Here is a 21995-nt window from a genome sequence, read left to right as displayed (position 1 = left end):
CAGCAAAGTAGAGTCTTATGCTTACTAAACTTTTTCTTTTGGATAATATGAAAAAAAAAAACCCGTATTTTACATTCTTGCTTTGTTACCTTGCCACAATGCTTAATATAGACATGTTTTTAGTGAATATCATTGTAAATTTGTGATTAGTCATGTAGCTTACATTCTAGGTTGGAAAATGGACAATACATAAGATAAAAAAATAAACTGAAGCTGAGTGCGATGACATGTGCCTGTACTTCCACTACTCAGGAGGGTGAGGCAGGAGGATCATTTGAGCCTAGGAGTTTGAGACCAGCCTGGGCAACATAGTGATACTCCCGTTTCAAAAAATAGAGAAAAAAATTATACAGAATGTTAATAGTGATAAATGCCAAAGCGAAAAAAAAAAAGCAGGAAGGAGTTTAGGAGGTGTGTATGTGTGTGCATGTAATGGGATAAAAGGTGTTTTAATGTTTAGGTTGGCCAAGGAAGGCCCATTATCCAAATCACAGATGGCGAAAAGCAAGAAATACATGCCATTGCTTATTGTAAACACAAGATATTTCTGCCAAAGTGGTTGTTATTCTGAATGTGTGTCCCAGAAACTCTTATTTAGAAAAAATCAAACTTCCACAAAGTTTAAATAAGAAAAATTAACTCTATTTAATGGGGGAAATTATATTGCAAAACATGCTTTCTTTAGAAAAGCAGCTTTCTTAATTTTATTTTTAGGAGAGGTAATTATAAATTGGGAAAGAAAATGAATGATTTTATTACATATAGTTGCTGAATTTTATTAGAAACAATGTAGTAGAGTCTATTAGGTGCTTTAAGGTTTCAAGTTTCAATCCATTAGAGCAGAGTGTTCATATTCTTCAAAATGATGGTGATTTCTTGAACACCCTTGAGTCCATTAACTTTGGATGAAAACAGCTAATCAGAATTGTAACAGTCCTGCATCATCTGGGTGATGCCCTTTGCACTGTTGTAGCTGTTTTTCTGTGGCTCCTGCTGTCCACCACAGTAACAGATAAATGAGTATGTTAATGTACTTTCCCTATTCCCAAGCCAGCCCCTGGCAAAACTTTTGATCCTTAGGGTATTACATTCTCTCTTGCAGGATGACTTTGGAACCATTTAGTGTATTTCAACTGTACTGATCCCTTGCTATGCACAAGGAAAAAGATCCACTGAGTGCCTCATTTCCTGTTGTCCTAGCAGCAATTTGAACATGAGAAAGAACTGATCTTAGTCTAATTTTTGTGGCATATTTTCCCCATGGCTTTTTAGATAAAGTAGACAATGTAGTGTGCAACATTCAGACTACAAGGATGCTTGAACTGCACATTATCTACAGGAGAGTTTAGGCCCAGCCTTTCCACAGCTCAGCCTTAGAGAAAAAAGAAGCACTAAGATAAGTTATGGCTTATTACTGCTGAAAATGTGACAACAGCAGTAAAGCCAAGTATTAACAATAGAAGTCCAGATGCTGGGGTTGGCATGGGTTCAAATCCTGAATTGTCTACTTACTTGCTGTGGGAATAGGGGCAAATTCTTTAAAACGAATCATCTGTAAAATGAAAATAACCACAGTACTAACATTACAGGGTTGATGTAAGGAAAATATATGTCATTGGAGTCCCCGAAGGAGAGGAAGGGGGGATCACGGAAAAAGTATCTGAAGAAATAATGGCTGAAAGTTTTCCAAATTTGATGAAAAGTATGAACCCACAGATCTAAAAAAGTCCAATGAAACTCAAGGCAAGAACCATGAAGAAAACCACATCATAACAGAAAAAAACTGCCAAAACTACACGAGTGGTTCTAAACTCAAATAGGGATGATTCCTCCCATCCCATCCCCTGGGAGACATTTAGCAATGCCTGGAGATGTTTTTGTTTGTCATAACTGGGGATGGGATAGGCTGTGCTACTGGCATCTAGTGGGTAGAGGTCAGGAATGCTGCCACATATCCTACAATGCACAGGATAGCCTTTATAGTAATGAGCCATCCTTCTCAAAATATCGACAGTGCTAAGGTTGAAAAACCCCAAAGGCATGTAGTAATCAACTGCTTAAAACCAGTGATAAAGTCTTAAAATCGCATCCTTATTCTATTTTCTTCATTCCTGACAAATATAGAAAGTAACTTACAGAGTAAGCACTTTATTGTAAATCACTTACCTCATTCAAACTTCGAAGAGCTGAGCACCAATAAGTAAAGGTGTTGGGATGAGCAGAGCTACATGGAGGGTTTTTAGAACTCAAGGGTCAAGATGACTTTTTAAAAACATTCTTTTAAATGGTTAAGGGATATACTACGTGCCTGATATTCTGAGGGTTCTGTTCTGTGGTACTTCTGACACTTAGTGTATTTTATATATCAATGCAGTTCTCCTAGTTGGTCTCTTCATTCAATGCAGTATTCTTTCTGCTACATGCCTATTTAATATAAATTCTGTCCAAAGTCACAATAAAATTTTTAAAATCCCCACCAATTCTGACCTGTTTTTCCCCTAGATTATACTATATTTTTACTGCACTGGCCTTTTAAAAAAAGACTTATGGATCTTTTAAAATCAGACATGGACCGGGCACGGTGGCTCACGCCTGTAATCCTAGCACTCTGGGAGGCCGAGGCGGGTGGATCGTTTGAGCTCAGGAGTTCAAGACCAGCCTGAGCAAGAGCAAGACCCTGTCTCTACTAAAAAATAGAAAGAAATTATATGGACAGCTAAAAATATATATGGAAAAAAATTAGCCAGGCATGGTGGCGCATGCCTGTAGTCCCAGCTACTAGGGAGGCTGAGGCAGAAGGAGTGCTTAAGCCCAGGAGTTTGAGGTTGCTGTGAGCTAGGTTGATGCCATGGCACTCTAGCCTGGGCAACAGAGCAAGACTCTGTCTCAAAAAAAAAAAAAAAAAAGTAAATAAAAATAAAAATAAAAATAAAATCAGACATGAAATAACATGTTGTGACAGGATATCAAGAACAAAAACCAAAACTGTTTTCATACCTACTAACTATGAGGCACTGATCTAGGTACTTTATATTCATGATTTCATAATCCTGAAACAAAGCATTTGGGTTTGATATTATTGCCATCTTCATTTTACAGACAAAACAGAAGAACAAACTCACTGACTTGTCCAAATCACAAGCTAAGAAGTAAGGGGGCCAGGGTTTGAACTACAGTCTGTTTTAAAACCCATGCTCTACCCAAAATAATAATTCTGACAATACATACTTTAGGATTATACATGTGCTTTTTTTAGTTTGCTACTTTGGATTTTCATAACAAATCAATGCATATTTTCATTGCTAGAGCACTGGTCTACCACAGGAAATTTTTTTTTTTCTTTTTAAGAAAAAAAAGTCACACTAAAAGCAAATAAAATTAAAAACCACTTAGTGGTTTTTACTAATCAACAAAGTTGTTTACTTTTAAAACACAGAAATTCATCAGTGCTCTAAAGGAGTCAAAATTGAGTTTTGTACCTCTAGAAGCATTCCTCCAAGATTAAAAAAATGAATATTCAACACAATTAGGAAAACTGAGCCAATTTTCTTCTTTAGTGGAGGAAATGATAGATCAAATGTGTTTTACTGGAAAAGCAGTAAAGTTAATGAAGGTTATAGGAATAGGCAATATATGACTCATCTTGACAGAATACAGAGCTTTAGACAATTAAAGGCAGATGCAAATTCAGAGATTTTTTTTTTAACTTTACCTTGATACCTTAGTTTTTCTTTTTCTCCCTCTTTCATAGGTGCTTCAATACATGAGTTATAGAAAATTCAAAACAAATGAAATTTTATGTAATTTATAATTCATTAACTATACCAACATGTTTTGTTCTTCCTTCTAATCAATCAAACTGTTTATAGTCCTATACAGGACTCCCTACAAATAAATAAACGAAAAAGTTTATACTTACTGGAAAGGACAGTTGTAAGGAAAATGTAGTCTGAAAAGGATATGAGCCCACATTCTCCAAGGGTGTAAAATATACTTCCTTCATCTGCAAATTTTTCTCGTTCCTGAGAAATTTTCTATTAAACGTATGGGTCCCACCAAAAGATAAAAAGAAGGTATAATTGAATTAGAACACAATAGTAAGAAATGAATCACCATTTATCTGACAATTTTATGCTATTCATAAGCATTCGTCTGATGGCCATTCAAAATCAATGGATCCTTTACAGTTTTCAAGTTGACAAAAATTCCAAGACAAAAAAATTGTTTTTTCATTTCAAAACTGGCTTAATATGAACATTAGAAAATAATTTCAACTTTATAACCTCCTGCCATTGTACCCACTTCAAAACTGGGTTTGTTTCCTAGTTTTAAAAACAATCCGCCTTCTTCTATAGTGGTATATAAGGTAGTAAAAACCAAACCAAAACAAAACAAACAGATGAAAAAACTAAGAGGAAATTAGTTCTAATTGTCCAAGAAAACTATACTGCCAGTGCAGAAATGAAGAGATGAGCAATTATTTCCAAGGCTCATATAAAGGCTCATAAAACTAATTTCTGAAATACTAATTTTAGTTTTACTTTATGACTCTGAGAATCTTAATTCTGGAATACAGAACTAATGTAGAATAAACAGTATCTCTGACATATAATGCCAAATCAGACATGCACACCAAGCTCTCTAAACAATTTAATTTAAATCACATCTACTGTTACCTTGGTGGAGGATCCTAAATTTTAGCTATTTGATGAAACTATCTCCTAAAACTTAGCTTTTACTCTGAATATGTATTTTCTTTAATCTATAAATTTCACAAAGTTAATTCTCAGCTTTAGTAACGGCCAGTCTGGCAATTGGTCTCTTCCTGGGTGTTTACGGAAACCTATCCCGTTTTTTGAATTCCTAGCCAAAGCATAAACTTAGTGTTAACATTGAAGATATTTTCAAAAACTGAAAAGGATCCACCAAGGAGTTAGACTTGAAACTAATTTCCATAGGTTCTGGGCCACTAAAAATATTTAAAGAATTACTCTGAGTACAAATAAAAAAAATAAAAGAAATAGGAGGTTTTAAGAACTCAAACCAACAAAGCACAATCAAAGTAATAATGTCATGCAAGCACAAATAAGAGGCAGCATTGCAGGCTTAACTTCGAGAGGAGTATCATGAAAATTAAACCAACAAGCACCACTACACCAGCATCCAGGTACACAACTATCCAATTGGTTACCTCTGTCTAGTGGAGATCCCATTATACACCACAAAAGAAAGAAAACTGGTTAACCAACTGAAAACACAAGTACCATGTGAATCATCATGAAGTTAGTTTGCATGATTTTCTTAATAATCTCATTCAAAATAGCCTCCACTGGATATTTGCTTGTTTTTAAGAAATTGTAATGACAGAGAGGTAAAAATCCAGTTGATTGCCAACAAAGCAGTATTAGGTTTTGATGGCAGCTTCTACTTAGGAAAGGGCTTTTCTGACTTCAGTGTGCCTGACAAAAGCCATCGTCCTGCTTGATGGCATTCAGAGAATTCTTTGAGCTGACGACAAAAATGAGCACATAGTCCATTATGTTCTACTTAAAGTTAGATTTCATGCCACATTTGATCTTCTACCAAGGGATTAAATATAAATTTCAGATAAAAAAAGCTATTGGACAAGAAACAGAACAGCAAAACCTTTCACCAGTAAACTAATATTTAAATTTCTCAAAATGAAAAGAAACAAATAGTTATAAGTTTTACATTATCCAAGATACTGCAAAAGTAAAGTATGGGAGTAGGAAAAAATGCATAAAATGATATTAGGTCCCCAAAGGCAGATCATTACCAGCCAGAATAATAATGTGTACAGAAGTCAAATACTTAATAATTATGTTATAATCGTATGGGGAAATTGCTCTGAGGAATTAGAATAAATAATATAGTGGGAGCCAGAAATTGAGAAACAGACAAAAGTCTAAGGACAGAGTGCAATCAGGTAGCTATGCCAAAGACGCATACCTAACATTATTTTTCTAACAATCACCTGTATCACACTGTTGCTCAGAAGATAACACAAAGACAAATGTAATTTTATTGGTAACTTTCAATTTTTAATAATTTCAAACTCACGGAAAGGTTGAAAGATTAGTATAATAAACTACTCTATACTTTTTATCCAGATTCACCAACAGTTTACATATTATGCCATTTATTTTATATTTTTTCTGTGTACCACTTTGAAAGTAAGTTGGAGACATCATGTCCCTTTTACACTTAAATACTTCAGCACAGACTTCCTACAAAGATATTCCCTAATATATTACAGTATACATTTAATAAAACCAGAAAATTTAATATTGATATACATACTATTGCCTAATCTAGTCCATTTTCAAATTTAGTCAAATCTCCCAATAATTTCCTTTATAGCATTTTCCCCCCAGTCAAGGGTGTAATCCATAATCTGCATTTAGCTGTCATGTCTCTGTAGTCTCCATTAACCTGGAACAGTATTTCTTCGTCCTTCTTTAGTTTTTCCTTCTGAGTTTTATTATTTTTTGAATGTGGTAAAATTCACATAAAATTCACCATTTTAACTATTAACTATACAACATGTGGACCTTTTGGGTTTGGCTTCTTTCAATCAACATGTTTTCTAGGTTCACCTTACATAGTAGCACTTAATTCCTTTTTATAGCCAAATAATATTCCACTGTATGAGGAGCTGATCATAATCCCAAAAGACACAACCCTGAATGCCATAATCCCAAATGTTGATGTGCCATAAAATCAAAATCCCTAAAGTCTAAAATCCCAGAAATATAATTCTAAAAATATTTAAAATTCTTTAAAAGATATTTATTTATATTTTTAAAAGGGATTTATTTGTGAAACATAAAATCATGGCAGAACACTTCACAGCCATTTTATACAACAAAGTAGGCCATATTTTTGCAAGCATAAACATTCAGTTATACTAATGACAGTCATGTGGGTATAACACTTATGAGCAGACACACTGTATTCATAACCATATATAAATCGTATTCATCACTACAGTTGATAATTGTGTGCAACCAGCTTTATAACTGCAGTCATCTGAAATACCACAACCATCAACCTAAAGTCTTTCAACATGATCAATCAAAAATCTCAATGTGTCATCGCTGCATATGCAGTCACTCAAAGAGCTGAGATCTAGAGAAATTTTATCTTTCACATATGCAGAGGTACAAAAAGTAAATCTCATTTTTTGAGGAAGTTTCAACATTTTTACATACATGCACAATGCTTACACAGTCGATGCTGTTATAATGTAACTTCATGAAGTCAAATTTCTGACGTCCAAGGCAGCAGAAGAAAAGTCTGTCCTAACCCTCAGAGAGAGACCAATTCACCTTCCGTATTTGTTCTCTTTGGGGCCCCAGAAGAGTGAATGGTGCCTACCAATACTGATGGCAGATGTTCCCCATTTACCCAGACTCACACACTAATTTCCACAGAAATACCCTCACAGACACACTCAAAATAATACTTTACCAGGTTTCTAGGTATTCCTTAATCCATTCAAATTGACACCTAAAATTAGGTCCACAGATACACCCCATGTCAACTTGGCACCCATACGCATCTTAACCATACTTAGTTTCCACATAAAGACAAAACCAAGGTAATAGTTCTGCCTAACATGATCCAACTATTCTGCGATTGTGATTTTCAGGATTATAGACATTAGAGATTTTCAGACTTCAGGGATTCTGATCTTTCAGGATTGTCTTTTGGGATTGTAATACAACCTCACTGTCAGTATATATTAATACCACAATTTATCCATTCATATGTTGAAAGACATTTAAGTTATTTCTATCTTTTGGCTATTGTGCATAGTACTACTATGAACATTCATGTACAAGTATCTGAGTACCTGTTTTCAATCCTTTTGAGTATATGAGCTTTGTCCAGAAAGTACCCAGCCATGTAATATAAAAAATAGAGACATTTATTGAAGAAGATACAAGATACAAGAAACACTGTACATAGGACATTGATGCCTCAGTCTCCTTCAAAGTAGGAACCTTGGGATCTAAACAGTTAGTTCTCCCAGCATCTCTTCCACTGTTCAAAATACTCTGCAAAATCCTTTGTTGGAATCACCATCAGCTGCGTTGTCATATTTTCCTGAATCTCATCCACGGTCTGAAATCTCTTCTCTTTCCAAGGTGATTTTAAGTTTTGGGAAAAGCCAGAAGTCACACGGCACCAAATCTAGGCTGTAAAGGGGTACAATCAATTGTGTGATTTGATGTTTCACCAAAAAACTCTGCATAAGATGTGATGCATGGGCAGACGTATTGTGGTGATGAAGCTGCCAATCACCAGTTGCCCATAGCTGCAGCCATTTTCATTGCCATTTTCATTCGCACTGTCTCTCTCAACCAAGGAAGAACATTGAGGTAATACTCCTATTAATTGTCTGGCCTGGAGGAGCATACTTGTGATGGACAACACCTTCCCAATCAAAAAACACAGTTAACATGGTCATGATTTTGCTGTGACTTTGCTGTGCCTTCTTCAGGCATGGAGAACCAGGCAACTTCCATTGAGATGACTGGGCCTTTGTTTCTGGATCATAGCTACAGACCTACGATTCATCTCCAGTTATGACCTTCTTGAGGAAATCTGGTTCATTGTTAGCAGTCTGAAGCAAGTCATTAGCAAAGGTAGCATGATGTTGCTTCTGCTCTGGTAGCAGAAGCTGCAGAATACATGTGCCACAACATGTTTCATGACAAGATCCTATGTCAAAATCTCGGACACAGTAGTTTTTGAAATCCTCCAATTAGCTTCTAGTTCTTGCACTGACTGATCTTTGTTGACTGCAGCCTGTACACGTTGAACATTCTCAGGTGTTCTGCTTGTTGTAGGCCTTCCAGAACGTGGATCACTTTTAACAAATTAGGGACCATCTTTGAAGCGTTTGTGCCACACTTTTATTTGTGCGGCACTCACTGCATCGTCCTGAAAAGCCTTCTAAATCATCTGAGTAGTTTCTGTGAAGGAATGTTCAAGCTTAACACAAAATTTGATGCAGATTCATTGCTCTACTCTCTCAGTCATGTGTACTGTGCAATGGTCACACAGTACACATGCACACTCAATGGCATCTAGCACCCCACTGATTAGTACAGTGAAGTCCTCATTGTTCATGCACGCACATTACAGTCCACTCTTTTTGGCTTCCAGGATACATCAATGTTGCACAAACCGTTCTTGTTATATTAACAATGGCTGGACAGTTTCTCGACAGACCTCGTAAACCTACAAGTGGAATTACTAGGTCATATGGTAGCTATATGTTTAAGGTTGAGGAACAGCCAAACTATTTTCCATAATGGCTGTACCATTTATATTCCCATCAGCAAGTAAGACGGTTTCAATTTCTCCACATCCACACCAACACTTATTGTTTTTTAAATTATAGCTGTCCTCGTGGGTGTGCAATGGCATCTCATTGTGGTTTTGAATTACATTTCTCTAGTGCCTAATGATGGTGAACATCTTTTCATGTGTTTGTTGGCCATATGTATATCTTCTTCGAAAATATGTTTAATGAAGCCCTTTGCCCACTTTTGGGTGGGTTATTTCTCATTTTTCTGTTATTAGAGTTCTTTATATAGTCTGGATACTAGACCTTTTTCATACATAAGAATTTGCAAGTACTTTCTCCCATTATGTGTGTTATCTTTTACCTTCTTGATAATGTCCTATGATGTATTAATACAAGTTTTTAATATTGGTAAAGTTCAATTTATCTGTTTTTTTCTTTCATTGCTTGTGCTTTTAAAGTTATTTTTAATACTCCATTACCAATCTAAGGTCATGAAGATTTACTCCTGTTTTTCTTCTAAGAGTTCTATAATTTTTGCTCCTATTTTTAGGTCACTGATCCATTTTGAGTTAATTTTTGTACATAATGTGAAGTAGAGGCCCACCTTCATTCTTTTTTACATGGATATCCAGTGGACCCCATACCATTTGTTGAAGAGATTATGCTTTCACCACTATCTGTTCTTGGCATGCTTGTTGGAAACCAAGTGACCATAGGCATGTGGGTTTATTTCTGGGCTCTCGAGTTTATTTCATTGTTTATGTCTATCTTTATGTCAGTATCACACTGTTTTTTACAATTAAAAAAATTATAGTAAAATGCATGTAACATAAAATTTATTACTGTTACCATTTTAAAATGTAGGTCTCTTAAGCTCTGTTCATTTCTTTTTTTTTTTTTTTAATTCTTTTTTTTCTTTGCCTCAACTGGATAATATCAATTGACATATCTTCAAATTCACTGATTCTTTCTTCTGCCTGCTCAGATCTGTCAGTTAAATCATTCTAGTGAATTTTTCACCTCAGCTATTGTACTTTTCAGTTCCAGAATTTCTATTTGGTACCTTTTTATAATTTCTATCTATTGATATTTTCTATTAGTTCAAGCATCATTTTCCTTGTTTCTTTTACCTATTTGACTAAAAAGACAGTTGATTTAAGATCTTTGAGTAGTAAGTATAATGTTTATGTTTCCTCAAAGATATTTCCTATTTCTTTTTTTCTGTGACTGGGTCATACTTTATTGTTTCTATGCATGTATAATTTCTTGTTGAAAACTGGGCATTTTGTACATTATAATATGATAACTCTGGAAATCAGATTCTTCCCTTCTTCAGGGTGTGTTGTTGCTACTTATTGTGGGTTGTAGTTATTTCTTTAGTGACTTTACTAAACTTTTTGTAAAGACTGTTTTTTGTCACACATGGCCACTCAAGTCTCTGTTCTGTTATCTTAGTCATCAGTTAGTGATTTGACAGGGGTTTCCTTAAATGCTTGGAGCCAAGGGGATATTCTCTGGGTCTTTGCAGACAGGCTCCGTATTGGGCATTTCCTCAACACTTAGCCAAACTATTTACAACTCTGCCTTAGCTTTAGATGCCAGCTTACATGGGTCCTAAGAATCAGCCAGATGTGAAAGCTTAGGGTCTTGTATGGTTTCTTGAGCATTCATTTAGCCCTGGGCCTTCTAGATTCCACTGTATATGGTAGAGCCATTTAAAAGCCCTTATTCTCCCATGTATCTCCTTATACAGCCTCTTCCTTCCCAGGCTTTTTGGATCGTCTGCTGCTTATCTCAAGCTGCTATGGCTAGTATCTTTACCTTTAAATGCTTTTGACAACTGCCCTCCCAACCCCCAAAAAGCTTTGACACAGGCAAAAAACAAAGGTAAGCCCCCAAGCTGATTCCTCAGGTAACCATCGGATACGTTGATGCCCACATCCACAGTCCTCCAAGAACATGAAGGAATCAATACAGATTGCTCCTTCTGGCACCAGCAAGCTATAGGAACATGGGCCATCATATTTATGGCTGAAATCATGCTGGAAAGTGGGTGATGGTCACTGGGTAAGTTAAAATACAATATTTCCTTAACAAATTTCAGCAGCTTCTCTCTTCTTTAAGTGTTCCCCTGGTTGTTTTAAGTCTTTAATTAGATTCCAGAGATGTGAACAAGTTGCTGACAGTTTTTGCCAGCTTAACCATCGGTTTAATGAAGGGATGTAGTTTTGGAGTTCCCTCCTCTGCCATTTTTTATCTCTTTGTACATCTTGACCTTGACAGTTTTGAAAAGTGCAGACAAGTTATATGGTGGAATATCCCTCATTTTGAACTAGGCTGATGATTCCTCATGATTAGATTCATATCTACATATCACAAATTATGAATTCATATTGGTGTCTATAGGGTACAATTTAGTCTTACCCCTTACACACTATTACTCCCTTTTCCAACAAATGGAAACCTAGTTCTCATTATCCTTAATATATTTACTTATTTGCTCAAGCTTAGAATACACAAAAAGTAGTTTCACAATGGCTATCAATATCTCTGCAGAAAACAAACATATCATCTAGAGTTTAATATTTGTTACCTCTTTAAGTAAAATCTGTGTGAATGGTAAAATGCACAAATCTAATGTACAATTCAATGAATTTTGAAGTACATATACCTGAGTAATCTATATCTTTATAAAGATACAGAACATTTCCGTTACTTCTGAAAGTTCTTTCACGCCCCTCCATAGTTAATTCCCACCACATTTTTTAACCACAGATTAGTTTTGCCTGTTCTAGAACTTCACATAAATGGTCTTGAATTTGAACTCCTGGCTTCAAGCAATCCTCCCACCTCAGCCTCCCAAAGTGCTGGGATTACAGGTGTGAGCCACCATACCCTGCCTAAATGGTGTCAATAATATATACTTTGGGGTCCTGCTTCTTTAGTTCAGCATAATGTGGGTGAGCTTCATCCAAAATGTAGTAATCAGCAGTTCATTTTTATTGCTGAGTATTTTATACTGCTCATTAATAAAATAAATGAAATAAAAATATTACTTACAAAATTTATTTTATGTATAATGATAATATACACAAATAATATCATGATTTATTCATAATTTATAGATAAACACTTAGGGTCTTTTCAGTTTTTGACAATTACAATTTTCTTCAAAGTTATTGTATCTTTTTACTTGCACCATAATGGATGGGAGTTCTAGGTGCTCTACATCATTGCCAACCTTTGAGTTGCCAGTTTCTTTCAATTTAGCCATTCAAGTAGATATGTGGTGGCATTTCATTGTGGTTTTATTGTGCATTTCCCCAGTGGCCAATGTTGTTGAACATCTTTAATTTTGTTTGTTGGTGACTACATGTCTTTCTTTGGGAATTTTCTGTTCAAGATTTTTGCCCATTTTAAATTAGGTTGTCCTGTTATTACTGATCTGTAGTAGTTCATCATATATTCTGGATACAAGACCTTTGTCAGTGTCGTAGCCAGACTCTAAGATGACCCCAATGATTCTTGCCTCCTGGTACTCACAACCTTATGTAGTCTTAGATTCCCCTAAGACCAACAGAATACACAAAAGTGATGATGTGTGACTTCTGAGGCTTGGTCATAAAAGGCACCTTGCTCTGTTAGGGGAAGACAGCTGCCATTTGAATATAACTCTCAAGCAGGCCTGTGGAGAGGGATACAGGGAGAGGATTTGGGGATTAAGGGCTCTCATCAATAGTCAGTATTATTTTACCAGATATTTAGGTGAGCCACCTTGGAAATGAATTCTCGTCCTTGGTCAAACTAGGTGACTAAGGCCCCAGCCAACATATCTGACTGCAATCTCATGAAAGAGCCTGAGCCAGAACCATCTAGCCAAATTGCTCCTAAATTCTGGATTCACAGAAACCATGAGAAATAAGAAATGTTTATTACTGTTTTAAGATATTAAATTTTGATTTGTTACCTAGCAACAGATAACAAATGGATATGCATTAAAAATATTTTCTGACAGTCTATGGCTTGTAATTTTTATTTTGTTTTGACAATCTGATGGTTTTAATCTTCATAAAGTCTAATTTATCTATTTTTTCTTTTATGCTTAATGCTTTCTATATGCTGCTTTACAAATTTTTGCCAATTTCCAGTCCACAAAAATGTTCTCTTATGCTTTCTGTTAGAAGTCTTATAGTTATAGATTTTATGTTTAGGTCTATGATCCATTTCATGGTGAGCTAAGGGGTAAGATTCATTTTTAAAAACATGGACACACAGTTCATTCTAAATCATTTGTTGAGAACACTTTCCTTTCCCACTGAATTATTTTGGCATCTTTGTTAAAAACCAATTCATTGTTTTAAGTGTGGACTACTCTTTTATAATATTTTCTGCTTTTAGTAGTCCATTGTCCTTTTAAAGGTCTTCTGATTCCTGGAAAAATATATTATTGTTTTTCAAAATAAAATAAACATGAATTATTTGAATGGTTACAAAGGTAGCTTGAGAGACTGAACATCAGATGCACATAGGGTCATGGTTTAGGCCTAGCCACCTCCATCATTAACAGAGTTATAAAGTCTACAGAGATCATAAAGACATCACTAAACAGGCCTTCAGTAATATATTCATTATAAGTAACAAATAACTGTTGGCACATATCTCCACTGAGGCTATATTATAATGACATTTACAGTGCTAATTCAATTGACAAACCGAGAAATTCATCAGAGCCTCTCAACAGCAGAACTGACCAAGGAGAAGAAAGAATTAGTGAGCTTGAAACCAGGATATTTGAAAATATAGTCAGAAAAGAAAAAAGAAAAAAGAATCAATAAGAATGAAGCACACCTACAAGATCTAGAGAATAGCCTCAAAAGGTTAAATCTAAGAGCTATTGGCCTTAAAGAGGAGGGTAGAGAGAGAGAGATTGGGGTAGGAAGTTCATTAAAAGAAATAACAAAGAACTTTCCAAACTTAGAGAAAGATATCAATATTCAGGTATAAGAAGGTCACAGAACACCAAGCAGATTTATCCCAAATAAGATTACCTCAAGTTATTTAATAATCAACCTTCCAAAGGTCACAGATAAAGAAAACATCCTTAGGGAAACAAGGAAAAAGAAAAAAATAACATTTAAAGGAGCTTCAATACATCTGGCAGCAGACTTCTCAGGGGAAACCTTATAAACCAGGAGAGAGTGGCATGACATATTCAAAGTGCTGAAGGAAAACAACCTTAGCCCTAGATGTTATATCCTGCAAAAATATCCTTCAAACATGAAGGAGAAATAAAGACTTTCCCAGACAAACAAAAGCTGAGGCCAGACCTGTCCTACAAGAAATGCTAAAAAAAGTTCTTCAGTCTGAAAGAAAAGGATGTTAATGAACAAATCTTCTCAAAGTATACAACTCATTGGTAACAGTAAGGACAGAAATATAGAATACTCTATTGCTGTAATTGCGGTATATAAACCACTTACATCTTGAGTAGGAAGATTAAAAGACAAACCTACCAAAAATAACAACAACTTTTTGAGAGCTAGATAGTATAAAAAGGTAAGGATGGAAACAACAAAAAGTTAAAAGACAGAAGGGTATGGAGTGAAAGGATAGAATTTCTGTTAGATTTCTCTTCATAAGTTTATTGTCTGTAAGCAGACTTGTTATATGTTTAAAATAATTGGTTATAAAATGTTTTTAGCAAGCCTCATGGTAACCTCAAATCAAAAAACCTATAACTAATAGACAAAAAAATGAAAAACAAGAAATTAAAACATACTACCAGAGAAAATCACTTTTAACAAAGGACGATAGGAAAGAAGGAAGGAAGAGAGGATCACAAAACAACAAGAAATCAAATAACAACATGGCAGTAATAAGTCCTTACCTATCAATATGTGAATGGACTAAACTCTTCAATCAAAAAACACAGAGTGACTGAATGGATTAAAAAAACAGGAGCCAACTATATGTTGTCTGCAAGAAACACACTTCACCTATAAAGACACACATAGACTAAAAATAGAGAGATGGAAAAAGATACTCCATGTAAATGGAAACCAAAAAAGAGCAGGAGTAGCTATAGTTCTATCAGATAAAATAGATTTCAAGATAGAAACTGTAAAAAGAGACAAAGAAGGTCATTATATAATGATAAAGGGGTCAACTCAGCAAGTGTATAACAATCTAAGTATATATCCACCCAACACTAGAGCACCCAGAAATATAAAGCAAATATTATCAGAGTTAAAGAGAGGGATAAATCCCAACACAATAATCACTGGAGACCTTAAAACTCCACTTTCAGCATTGCACAGATCATCTAGATAGGAAATCAACGAAGAAACACTGGACTTAATCTATGCTATACACCAAATGAACCAATAGATATTTACAGAACGTTTCATCCAACAGCTGCAAAATACATCTTCTTCTCCTCAACTCATGGATCACTGTCAAGGATAGACCACATGTTAGGCCACAAAATAAGTCTTTAAAAATTTAAAAAAAAAAAGGAATAGCAAGTATTTTATTTGACCACAATGGAATAAAACTAGAAATCAACAGGAGGAACATTGGAAATTATACAAACACATGGAAATTAAACAATATGCTCCTGACTGACCAGTGGGTCAATGAAGAGATTAAGAAGGAAATTTAAAAATTTCTCAAAACAAATGAAGATGAAAATACAACTTACCAAAACCTATGGGATATAGTGACAGCAGTAATAACAGGAAAGTTTATAGCAATAAGTGCCTACATCAAAAAAGTAGAAAAGCTTCAAATAAACAACCTAATGATGCATCTCAAAGAACTAGAAAAATAAGAGCAAACCAAAACTATAATGAGTAGAAGAAATAATAAAGATCAGAGCAGAAATAAATAAGATTGAAACAAAAAAATACAAAAGATCAATGAAACAAAAAGTTGGCTTTTTGAAAAGATAGATAAAACTAACCCACCTTTAGCCATACTAAGAAAAAAGGAAAGAAGACCCAAATAAATAAAATCAGAGATGAAAAAGGGGACATTACAACTGATACTGCAGAAATCCAAAGGATCATGAAAGACTACTATGAGCAATCATATGCCAATAAAATGGAAAACATAGAAGAAATGGATAAATTCCTAGACACATACAATCTACCAAGATTGAACCAGGGAGAATCCAAAACCCAAATAAACCAATGACAAGTAACAAGATAGAAGCAATAATAAAAAGGCTCCCATAAAAGAAAAGCCCAGGACCCAATGGCTTCACTGATGAATTCTACCAAACATCCAAAGAACAACTACCAATCATACCTAAACTATTCCAAAAAATCAAGAAGGAGGGAATACTCTCACATTTACTCTTTAAGGCCTGATCACCCTGATACTCGAACCAGCCAAGAAACAACAAAGAAAGAAAACCAATGTCTCTGATGAACATAGATGCAAAAATCCTCCACAAAATACTAAAACTGAATTCAACAACACATTAAAAAGATTACTCACAGTGATCATGTAGGATTCATCCCAGAGATGCAAGGATGGTTCAACATGTACAAATCAATGTAATAAATCATATTAACAGAACAAAGGACAAAAACCATATGATTATTTCAATTGATGATGAAAAGCATGCCATAAAATTCAACATCCTTTCATGACAAAAACTCTCAAAAAGCTGCGTATAGAAGAAACTTACCTTAACGCAATAAAAACCACATGACAGATCCAGAGTTAGTATCATACTGAAGGGGAAAAAACTGAAAGCTTTTCCTCTAAGGTCTCGAACAAGACAGGGATGCTTTTCTTTCACCACTGCTATTCAATACAGTACTGGAAGTTCTAGCTAGAGCAACCAGATACAAGAAAGAAATAAAGTGCATCCAAACTGGAAAGGAAGAAATCAAATTATCCTTGTTTGTACATGATATGATCTTGATACAAGAAACCTAAAGATGCCATGAGAAAATTATTAAAACTCATAAACAAATTCAGTAAATTTGCAGGATATAAAATCAACATACAAAAATCAGTAGCATCTGTATATGTCAATGGTAAACATTCTGAAAAAGAAACCAAGAAAGTAATCCCATTTACAATAGCTACAAATAAAATTAAATACCTAGGAATAAACTTAGCCAAAGAGGTGAAAGATCTCTATAACGAAAACTATAAAACACTGATGAAAGAAACTGAAGAGGACACAAAAAAATGGGAAGATATTCCATGATCATGGACTGGAAGAATCAATATTGTTAAAGTATCCATACTACCCAAAACAATCTATAGATTCAATGCAATCCCCATCAAAATACCCATGACATTCTTCACAAAAATAGAAAAAATAATCCTAAAATTTATAAGGAACCAGAAAAGATCCAGAATAGCCAAAGCCATCCTGAGTAAAAGGAAAAAAACTAGAGGAATCACATTACCTGATTTCAAATTATACTACAGAGTTGTAGTAATTAAAACAGGATGGTACTGGCATAAAAACAAACAGATAGACCAATGGAACAGAATAGAGAACACAGAAATAAATCCACACATCTGTAGTGAACTTATCTTGACAAAAGTGCCAAGAACATACAGTGGGGAAAGGAAAGTTTCTTCAATAAATGATGCTGTGAAAACTGGATATCCCTATGCAGAAGAATAAAACTAGACCTCTATCTCTCACCATATACAAAAACCAAATCAAAATGGATTAAACACTTAAGTCTAGGACCTGAAACTATAAAATTACTAAAAGAAAACATTGGGGAAACATTTCAGGACATTGGTTTGGGCAAGGACGTCTTGAGTATTACCCCCAAGGCACAGGCAACCAAAGCAAAATAAGACAAATGGGATCATATCAAGCTAAAAAGCTTCTACACAGCAAAGGAAACAATCAACAAAGTAAAGAGACAACCCACAGAATGGGAGAAAATATTTGCAAATTACCTATCTGACAACGGATTAAACTAGAATATATAAGAAGCTACAACAACTCACTAGGAAAAAAAATCAAATAATCTGATTAAAAAATGGGCAAAGGGTCTGAAAAGACATTTCTCAAAAGAAGACGTACAAATACCAACAGGTATATGTAAAAATGCTCAACATCATTAGTCATCAGAGAAATGCAAATCAAAACTATACTGAGATATCATCTCACCCTGGTTGAAATGGCTTTTATCAAAAAGACAGGCAATAACAAATGCTGGCGAGGATGTGGAAAAAGGGGAACCCTCGTACACTGTCAGTGGGAATGTAAATTAGTGCAACCACTATGGAGAACCGTATGGAGGTTCCTCAAAAAATTGAAAATAGAACTACCATATGACCCAGCAATCCCACTGCTGGGTATATGTCCAAAGAAGGGGAATTCAGTATACTGAAAAGAGATCTGCACTTCCATGTTTATTGTTTCACTATTCTCAATAGTCAAGATTTGGAATCAACCTAAGTTTTTATTAGTGGATGAATGGATAAAGAAATTGTGGTACATACAACACAATGGAATATTATATAGCCACAAAAGAAGGGAATCCTTCCATTTGCAACAACATGGATGGAACTAGCGAACATTATGTTAAGGGAAATAAGCCAAGCACAGAAAGAAAAATCTCACATGTTCTCATTCATATGTGGGAGTTAAATATTAAAAACAATTGACCTCATGGAGACCGAGAGTAGAATGATGGTTACCAGAGGCTGGGAAGGGTAGTGGGGGCTAGGGGATAAAATGGGGTCATTTAATGTGTTCAAAAATATAGTTAGATAGAATGAACAATATTTGACAGCACAAAAAACTTACTATAATCAATACGTTATATGGTATACTTAAAAATAACTAAAAGAGTGGAATTGGAATGTTCCTAACACAAATGTTAAGTGCCAGAAGTGATGGATACCCCAATTACCCTGATTTGATTAATTCTCATTGTGTGCCTGTATCAAAACATCACATGTAGCCTATAAAGATATACAACTATTATGTACCCATAATAATTTTTTTAAAAAAATTGAAGGAAAGACAGCACAGAGGTTTTTGGTTACTTTTTCTTACTGCACAAGTCTTAGTAATGTTCAATTTTGCAAATTAAGTATGTCAAATAAAATTTTCCCTCACTTAATCTTTTGAATTATGTTTAATCTTTGACCAAATTTTAAGTCATTTTTTCCCCTAATCAAACAGCATTTATACACTTCAGGGGTGATATGGAGGCATATTCCAAGGAAGATATAATCTTCCTTTACGAGACTGGTAATAATGTTCATTTTCTTTCACTGCCCTGAGGTGGTTATTTATACTTTCTGTTATTAATGAACATTTATATTGATATGTAATTCTGACTAAGAAAATATAACAAAAGGATTTGTATTTAATTCAATTAAGCAATAAATTCAATATAAATGTAAATTTATCAGTTATATAAGTTATATGTAATATAAGTATTATATTATATAAATGCAATAGGCACTGTAAACTTTTGTACATAAAACTGAATAGAAATAGAATACATTTCAATTTTATTTTAAGAGCATACAATGTAAGCTTAGGTAATATATGTTCAGTAAAAAAATATTTGGTAAAGATCTATGAAAACTTATTTCTTCTTAAAGTTCCAGAGGTAAGATTCTAGCACTATTTCAGTATACATGCTGAAAATTATTTAAACAGAACTAGGTAGGTATTTTTTTTTAAGAGATGGGGTCTCAATCTGTCACCCAGGCTGCAGTCTGGCCAGAACTAGTTTATTTACTCATGTATTTTTTTGAAATAGGGCCTTGCTCTGTCACCCAGCTAGAGTGCAGTGGTGCAATCATAGTTCACTGCAACCTCAAACTCCTGGGTGATGGCTCAAGCCATCCTCCTGCCTCAGCCTCCTAAGTAGCTGGGAGTATATACCATCACACCCAGCTAATTTTTTTGTAGAGGCAGGGTCTTGCTATGTTGGCCAGGCTGGTCTCAAACTCTTGGCCTCAAATAAACTTCTGGCCTTGCCTCCCAAAGTGCTGGGATTACAGGTGTGTGCCACTGCACCCAATCAGAACTAGGTATTTTTAAAAGAAACTGCAATTGCAGATACCTTACAGAGCGTTGTTATTTTATACAGCTTAGAAGTCACACATCAAACTCTATTCCAATCACTTGAATCTCTGAAATTAAGGGTGTGAAAGCAGAATGTAGGTCAAATTATCAGAATAGCATTTCTATTCAATTTACTGACAAATGTTATCTTTTTAGAGAACAAAATTATGCAAAAATATTTCAGAGCAATGTGCTCACTGATTTAAATGAACAAAATCTAACTGTTGTACTATTCCCTTATATGACCTAGTCTTAGATCTTATTCATTTCAAATTTTAAACCATAGTTACGGACATAATATTACTAACGGATTTAAGTTACTGACCTCAAGGAAAGGAAAATAAATATTGTAATAATGGTTCGGGTATTGATCTTAAGTGTACCATACCCTGAATTTTTTTATTTTTTAGATAAGCAGAAACACTTAAGAGTAAACTTATTATATAGCAATGCATACCCTATACATGTGTAATTACCATATTTCACAGTGAGTCTAAAGTGTGAATTGTTTTACCCGATGGTTTTGTGCTGAAGCACCCACATTCTGCTTTCTGACCAATCACATAAACTTATAAAATATATGACTAAAGTTGTAGGGGCCATGAGGGGCCCTGGGACTGGGATTTCCAGTCATGATTCAAACTCATTAGTATTCAGTGTGCTCAGTGAAAACTCACTTGTTAACAGGATTGATCAAAGTAGGGTCAATAATTTTGCCTTCTGAGACTCAACTAGATGAAGTCAAAGAGAAAAATCTTATCTATTTATTTATTTTCATTATTTCTTCCAGTTAACATCTATTTTTCAAGTTCTAAAGTTCAAAATGAACTTTTTCTATCTAATAGAAGTTGATGGACTATGTCTGCAAAATAAATGCTTACATATCATCTAGAACCTCAAAACATCTCTGGTATACAGAAAGTCTCATAAGGAACACAGCTTTACTATTTAAATTAAGATGCAATCCTTCATGAGGCTGAAATATTTGGATTATTTTAATATTAACACTTCTTTATATTTCTGAAATATATTTCAAAGTCTATCTAAATCCCTTGAGTAATATTTGAGGTTGTATGTCAAAAACAAATTAATGATAGTATACTTCTTCTGGAAAATACAGTTTTGGCATATCATTTCCAAATGACAAATAGTATTTCTACCTAGAGTTGGAGTCAAGGTGGAGGGTAGGGGACCATTAGACAGAAAGAGGAACTTCAGCAATTTTCCATGCAATTAATGCTCACACTTCATTATCTAGTTGATGCATAGACAGATGCCAAAGCCTTAGTAAAATACAATCTTAAACAATCACACTACTCCCAACCAAACAGAAAATGTTGCACAGCTAAAATATATTATTCTTTTTCCCCCACCCAAGACCTGAACTTGCAGAAAGGTAGAATTTGAGGATATGACAGATAAAAATTAAACTGAGATGTTTCTAATTTAGAGTGGCTTATGATTTCCCCTTCTTCTAACTCAGATTTTCTTCCAAGCTTTTCAAAGGTATTTGAGGCAAAATAAATAAATAAATAAAATAAATTACTGTGCAACAAACTGTGGAAGGTGAATGCTTAAGAT

General features: G+C 34.6%; 1 protein-coding gene across 2 annotated transcripts in view; it reads right to left on the bottom strand.

The window, feature by feature from the left end:
* The window catches only part of MICU1 (mitochondrial calcium uptake 1), a 238307-nt gene that overhangs the window by 115377 nt on the left and 100935 nt on the right, over positions 1-21995 (bottom strand). For both annotated transcript variants that reach the window (XM_045569191.1, XM_045569192.1), the window contains exon 6: positions 3920-4034. In XM_045569191.1, the coding sequence (XP_045425147.1) occupies positions 3920-4034 (115 nt within the window). The remainder of the gene's footprint in view (positions 1-3919; positions 4035-21995) is intronic.

The sequence above is a fragment of the Lemur catta genome, chromosome 14, assembly GCF_020740605.2.
Source record: "Lemur catta isolate mLemCat1 chromosome 14, mLemCat1.pri, whole genome shotgun sequence".
In the NCBI taxonomy this organism is placed as follows: Eukaryota; Metazoa; Chordata; class Mammalia; order Primates; family Lemuridae; genus Lemur; species Lemur catta.
Note: the sequence above shows the minus strand (reverse complement) of the source record. Positions and strands in the feature narration are given on the sequence as shown.